At 34.9% G+C, this 7,769-nt stretch overlaps 1 protein-coding gene across 2 annotated transcripts in view; it reads right to left on the reverse strand.

Moving 5' to 3' along the window:
* Nucleotides 1-1,604: 1,604 nt before the first annotated feature.
* MTHFD2L (methylenetetrahydrofolate dehydrogenase (NADP+ dependent) 2 like) overlaps nucleotides 1,605-7,769 on the reverse strand; it is a 94,607-nt gene continuing 88,442 nt past the window's right edge. For both annotated transcript variants that reach the window (XM_023758642.1, XM_023758641.1), the window contains exon 8: nucleotides 1,605-2,918. In XM_023758642.1, coding sequence (XP_023614410.1) covers nucleotides 2,806-2,918 — 113 coding nt within the window. In that variant the 3' untranslated portion in view covers nucleotides 1,605-2,805. The remainder of the gene's footprint in view (nucleotides 2,919-7,769) is intronic.

Raw genomic sequence — 7,769 nt, forward strand, 5'->3', positions numbered from 1 at the left:
TTATTCTCTTCCTAGACTGATATTACATTAGGACTTTCATTTATATATTATCACCTCAAACTCAACATGTCTTAAACATTTTATCTCTTCTCCAAAATCATCTTCCCTTTATAATTTCCTCATGTAATCAATGAAAGCCTCTTCCAGGCTCTAATTTTAATTCTCATAATTTACTCAATATGGTCTAAATTTTAATTTATTCAAGTTTTCCCTAATCTATTTCTGCATACTTATTCAGTTGTATTTCCACCGCTCTCCAACACACACTTTTCATTTTTAGTATGACTGTATCCCATATATATATGCTAAGCTCATTCTTGCCTCCATATTTTTGTATTATTGTTCAATCCCAATTAATTCTGTAGGGTCATTTTTACAGATACTTTTTGGAGAAGGCAATTTACTTTTCCAAAGGTTCTGTACAAAGTCATCATATGTCTATCTTTTGTGGACTCCAAATATTTTAAAAAGTCATGATAACAACAAACCAATTTTATCTCCTTTATGTGTTGACAAAGGTTGCTTCCTTGACCACATTTTAATCAGTCTCCTGTGGGTCCTCTTCTTGACTAGGTCTTGACTTGACATGTTTGGCCCAGTTTTAGAAAAGAATTTTGCTAAATCAGTATATGGACCACCCCCCATATCTGACCAAGTTTCTCATCCCCCAATTCTTTTTAAAAAATATATTTTATTGATTTTTTACAGAGAGGAAGGGAGAGGGATGGAGAGTTAGAAATATCGATGAGAGAGAAACATCGATCAGCTGCCTCCTGCACATTCCCTACTGGGGATGTGCCCGCAACCAAGGTACATGCCCTTGACCCTAATCGAACCTGGGACCCTTGAGTCCGCAGGCTGACGCTCTATCCACTGAGCCAAACCGGTTAGGGCTCATCCCCCAATTCTTAATATCATAAGTCATTGGCCTTTTAGCAAGAATGGTAGTAAGCTAGTTTAGCAAGAGTCCCCCAACCCTTGACACCAATCAAGTTCTTCTTAATAATTTTCTATCCACTGATCCCCTCATTCTGCTCATTGGCTATAAATCCCTAGCTGTCATTGCTGTATTGGGAGTTGAGTTCAATCTCCTCTATTGCTATAGTCTTAAATAAAATATGTCTTACCCTTCTTAACAAAGATCAGAATAATTATCATTTTACAGTATTTTAATTAGTTTCTGGAAAGGCTCACTCCTGAATTTTAGCCTAGCCAAAGGGGCAAAAATCTTTAAAAAATAACCCCTCCTGCACTTTGGGGAAAGCAGGATGGGCTCAAAATGACAGACTTCACCTTTTCAGTGTACATGTATTTTCAGTCATTTTGTTTGTTTTGAGAATTTGCAGCCTTAAAAATTTTAAAAGGCCCATTTCTGAAGTGTTTGTGTGAGAGCTTTGAATTTAAATTTCTGTCAGGGTTATCAGACAAAGATGATCTAGGCTGATTGTGGAATGGGACATAGAACCTTTACTTTCCTGCTTAAAAAACTTGTACAGTTCTCAGCATGCTGTAAAAAAAATAGATAACAAATTTATGAAAAAATAAACTTATAGATATCTTAAGGGAAAAAGAAGACAGGTATTCTTATTCAAATTGCTTTTATTATACAGTTAAAATACTATTAATCATAAACATCTAATCTATTCTCACATAAATAATAAGTATACACATCATTAAAAACATGCATTGGGTAAGAATTATTGGTACATAAATGTACTGGGATTTGAGTATGAAAACAATACAATTATGTGGTTAGAGCAGTCTCAAGATACCTTCAACTGAGAGTCACATGTATTTCCTAAATTTAAATTGTGTTAGAAGCATGGCATCTACTTTGAGAACCAAATGCTATAAGAGAAGAGGGTAGAACTGTGGGAAAGAAAACAGTAGATTTTTAGTCATATTCTAATGTTTAACATTGGCACACTGTTTGTGTGTTTTACCAATGGATTTCTGCATTTGTGAAAAAACATAATTTGTTCTTTAATGAAGGCTTCACTCATAGTATGTCATATTTTCCTGATCTTTGTGGGGAAAGACCACCATAGTTTTGTTTTGTGCATTTGTTTGCTTTGGGATTTTCTATTATTCCTCAAAGAAGGCACTGTCCACATATTTTTCTAGAACAACAAAGAAATTACATGTAAGCCTAATACATTCTTATTACATTTTTACTATAACAAGTAGTCATTTATCATTTCACATAATCATTACCTTCCCAAGCAGCACTGTATTTTTTGTTTTCTTTGTATATTTCTCTTTCCTTGATTAAACATTATTTATTAGGATGCCTCATAGGATGCATTTAGGAGATATATAAGATGAATATTTTATTTTTTATATTTTATCTTTCTTTTAGCAACTTAGTTCTTTTTTAGCATACGATATAGAACTAAAATATTTAAAAATTGATCAAGCTTATGGCAAAACCTGAATTACATTTTACATGGGTGTCCATTTGGCTGACAAAACATTTGTTGAAAACATATGGCATGTGATATTTAATTGTGTCAAAATATATTATTTATTATGAGCCCTTTATTGTTTGAACATTATGAACAAATATTATTCATAAAATAAATGTTACCAATATTTCCAGTTATTGTTTTTTTTCTCCTAAAACTCAAAATCTGTTAGCAGGAAATGCATACAATTGTGTGAATCCTCTGATCCACAGTGATTCCATCCATGAAAAAATAAATACAATGTAGAAATAAATAGCTTTGTAGTAAAATAGAAAGGATTTTCCCCCTTGTCGAGTAAATAAATAGCATGATTTCAGCTTGCTTCGTTCTTTCATGCAACCTAATAAATGACTTTTTTAGCTGCCAGGAGGGTGTTCTTCAGAAGCATGGCCACCGTCATGGGTCCCACGCCTCCTGGAACTGGAGTGATGAAGCCAGCCTTCTTCTTCACAGCTAATGGAGGAAACAGAAAGTACTCTTTACTCTTAAACTTTTCTGGGAGTTTATATTTTTAAACATACTGAACTGTTAAAAAGATCAACTGAGGCACTAAAAAATTTTTAAGTTTATTTGAGCATTTATCTATTGCAATTGGGCAGCGCCAAACCGGAAGTGATTAGGACAGCTCCACTGACAGGAACTCGGGAGAGGCTTTTTGTTTGTTTAAAAAATTGTGTTTGATTTTTCAATTACAGTAGACATGCAATATTATGTTAGTTTCAGGTATACCACAAAGTAATTAGACATTCATATAACTTATGAAGTGGTTGGGCAGAGACCTTCATAGAGAAAGGGGGGAAGCAAAGTCAGCAAGTTATTGATGGATAGAGCTTTGAATCTAGCTGGATGTTTATGATTAGAGGTCTTTAGGTTTGTACTTCATAACTTTAGTTCATTGATAGGCTTAGATTTGTGTTTGCTTCCACAGGCTGCCATGGCATTAGAGCCACCTCAGTCTACTGGCCTCCTTATTTAATTAACAGAATACTGCAGATTTTTCTGCTTTACACATATAACTTAAACAAAACAACTTCAAATTATTTTTATAATAAAGTAGGCTATAATACACACACACTTAGACAAACACTCCTGTGTATGATATCTAATGTGGAAAGAATACTTCTTTAATGCATAACCTGATATTATTAAACACATGCTATTTAGATGTATAGCCTTTCACAAGTTGGCTCATATATGCTTCTACATGAATCAAAATCAGCAGATGTTTTCTAGATCTTAAGTATTATTTTTGTACAATTTATATTGCCTTCTTGAAATATGGCTTATAAAATTTATATTTACCTTATTTGAAATATAGTATCGGATGACAATAATTCTTTAAAACCATAGGAAAAGCAAAGGAACAATATTACTTGAAGAAAAGTCCAAATAAGTTTAAAAACATCACACACAAAAAAATCCAACTAGTGTGTATTATGATATGTAACGAAGTAAAGATAAGAATACTGTGATACGGAAGGTAATATTTTAACTTTCCAAAATGACTCTCTACATGAAGCCTGCCCTTGCCATACTTCCATCCCACCCTATGCTGTACTAGTAAAAGCCCTACACTAGGTCCAGAGCCATTCTGTAAACAGCTATGAATTATGAGTCCTTTGTTCTCACTATTCCTTCTACCTGGAATAGTCTACCATATCCAACTAAGAAACACTTTACTAGTCTTTAAAAGCCAATAAAATGTCACCTGGTTCTAATTTTTCTCAAAAATTTACCCCTCCAACATGGAGCTCCACTATCTACGTTTCCAGGAACTTTACAGCTACCCCCATCATGGAATTCACACTTTGCTGTCGCTCCCTTCACTAGACACCAGGACTTAGAAGGCAGAACCAAGTCTTTATGGTGGTGGAGGTTGTCATTTTCAATCTTCGAACTTCATGCACATGTTAGGTATTCATTACATTTTGATAAAATGAATTAAGTAGCCCTTGAAATTTAAAATCTAAAATCAATTTGCAGGAATATGTCAGTGCTGTTGATTGGATGCAAGCAATATAAAATAATTTAGCTCAAGCTAATTTCCTGGAAAATTCAAAGTACTCATTTTTCCTGAGGGTGACAAACTGCATTTTTCATTTTCCAATAAACTGACGTGATGACATGAATAATGCCACCCAAGACCTTTCTATATGATTGAAGAAGCAACACCTTCAAATATTTTAGGTCTGTAGCAAAAAAGTACTATATAGACTACTACTACTATTTACACTGAAAGTGTATAAAATCTTTGATTTGTAAAACACTAACTTTGAAATATTAATAGATGAAAATAAAATACTGAATAATATGGTAAATTAATAATCAAATACAAATTAAATCTTCAATAGAAAACAAAATGATTTATTTCACAATTGAAAGGTAAATAAAAGCAAGGTTAGCATGGTTGAGTGTCAATCTATGAACTAGGAGGTCACAGTTTGATTCCCAGTCAAGGCATATGACCGAGTTGTGGGCTCAATCCCCAGTGCGGGGCATGCAGGTGGCAGCCAATCAATGATTCTCTCTCATCATTGATGTTTCCATCTTTCTCACCCTCTCCCTTCATCTCTGAAATCAATAATTTTTTAAAAAGGTAGATACAATTGATTATCTCAGGGAATCTATTGTGGGTATGAAATCATTTTTATATAATTTAATTTTCAACTTCAAAAAGTAAAGTGGCTTGAAATTATGTATATGTTGAAAAAATAAATAACCATAGCTACTATCCGTTGAGCCCCTACTACTTGCCAATAACTTTCTATACACTATTTTAATAATATTTAATTATTATTTGATTTTAATAGATGAGGAAAATGTGTTCACTGAAGTCACTGACTTACCACTCTCTTGTAGAGACACTGTTCAAAGCCAGGTTTGAAAAGTTCTATGATTGCATAATTCCACCCCTTCCCAGTACAATTACCATGACCTGAACAAATGGAAAAGTCCCAAGAAAGGCTCATTGCCAAAAATGAACTGCTTTCTTAAAGGGTTAGGAGGACATTCTGAAAATAGAAACAAAGAGGAAAAAGTTCTAATCTAGTAATTTTCCTACATTTTTACTATAGGTGCTCATAGCTTATCATCTTTGGCTTTTATCTAACACTTCAAGTTACACAGCTGGCTCAGCGGTCTGCGTTGCTTTCTTCCTGGATGTCAAGACAGATAAAGCACTGGTTTGCTTAGGTGTCATGACCCTTCTTTACCAAATTACATTTTTCACAACATGGTTACTATCGCATTCTTGTGCTCAAAAGTGATCTTTATGGGGAAGGAGAGGGAATGGACATGAACTGTTTTCTGAAACATACCTGCCCAAAATGTGTAGCTGGTTTTGCATTTCCCACATTTACTGGTAGACTAACACACATTTATCCTGTCCTACCTATCACTTCATAGAATTAGACTATGTGATGGGTAATGAGTTTTCACCTGAACCCGGAGTAGGGCTTCCCTGGACATCCATAAGCATTTAGCAACAACAGAGCCTTGTAGATTATTGACGAGGCAGAAGTTTATATCACTGTGAATACCCCTGGTTATTCAAATACTTGTTTCAGATATATTTTATCTTTAAAATAAAGTGAATAGATATGAAAATGAAATTTGTACATAGTCCTAAAAGGCAGACAGTAATGAATTTGATTAAAAACATATCCTATATAATAAAAGGCTAATATGCAAATTGTCCCCTCGACCGGGAGTTCGACTAGGAGTTCGACCAGGGGGCAGGGCTGGCTGGCCAACTCCCCACAGCCCCTCCCCCTGTCTGGCCCGATTGGCCAGACCTCACCTGTGCATGAATTCGTGCACTGGGCCTCTAGTATAATATATACAAGGTCTTCATTCCTTTGGATTTGATTTTCATGGGAATCTATGTCTGAGAAGGAAATACAGAGATGGGCAAAAATAGGTTCACAGTTGTTCATTATGGAAAATAATATTAATAAATAATAATGCAATAATAAACTTGGTGTTTTGCATACTCACAGCTATAAACCTAGTTTTGTCCACCTCTGCCTAAATTGATGTGCTACTGGCTAGTCTTACTGCATTCTTTGTCTATTTATATAAGGACTAGGATATGGAAGTCATTTCTCAGGAAAGATAGGGGATTATCATGGGCAAATGCCAGTAGGTACAGATGCGAATGCTTAAAAAAATTCTCTAGTCTAATGATTTTGCATAACTATTTCATAGCTGTCTTAAGTGATAAGCTTATAAAGTATCAGAGGTGGTTTATGACTAAAATTAGTCATGTGAGAAAGAGTTAAATTCAATACATGTTTGATACTCTAAAAAGCATCTTCTCCAATTATATGTGCAACAGAGTAAGTTAACAAGCATTACTTCTCCAGAATAACCTTTTATTGGCCGGTCTCTCCCTGAGGGCAGACAAGGGTTTGTACCTGCTTATAGAAGTTGATGCTTTTAAAGATTAATCCTATAATGTGCGGGCAAAAGTGTTCTATATGCTCCATTGAAAAGAAATACAGAAGCATTTTAAGGTAGTAATTTCCTTCAGAGACTTCCTGTGAGTGTGTCTAGGTGTGAGGGAGTATATGTGTGTTTTAAGGAAAATGCCCAAAGTTCTGTTTATATGTGAATCAGGTGTTAGACCTTGATTGATATCAGCACTTTTATAAGAGACTCATGAACAGTATTATAAAAACCAGGGTTAAATTCAATTTCATAAAATCAACATAATTTTAACGTCACTAAAACTCTTAAGCAGATAGAAAAATCATCAAATCCTATTATCTGCATGGAACTTGCTCTAAGGAATGAGACTTAGATGGAAATGATGTGGCCATGTTTAAAGCAGGTTCCTAAAAAAAAAAAGAAGAAGAAGAAGAAGAAGAAGAAGAAGAAGAAGAAGAAGAAGAAGGAGAAAAAGATTATTTTGAGGAAAGGCAACAATTATCTTGACAATTTGAATGACCTCTCTGTGAACTTTAGACCCTGCAAAGTAAATTCTATAGATTTCACATGGTCAAACTCAAACTTGAAGACTTGGAATAGAAAGAATAGTAAAGTCACCATGCCAATGGGATGTTCATGTAGAGATTGGAGATATGTGCAGTCATTTTTTATAATCCTATCTAATAATAGACAAACATGGTAATTAACTGTACCTCCGACATGCTTCCCATTGGCTAATCAGGGCGATATGCAAATTACCTGCCAACAAAGATGGCGGCCGGCAGCCAGGCAGCTGAAGCGAACAGGAGGCTTGCTTGCTCCAGTGATGGAGGAAGCCAATGTTCGCTGCCTGCCGCCGCCCAGCTCTGAGCTGCA

The sequence above is a fragment of the Myotis lucifugus genome, unplaced genomic scaffold, assembly GCF_000147115.1.
Source record: "Myotis lucifugus unplaced genomic scaffold, Myoluc2.0 scaffold_136, whole genome shotgun sequence".
NCBI lineage: Eukaryota > Metazoa > Chordata > Mammalia > Chiroptera > Vespertilionidae > Myotis > Myotis lucifugus.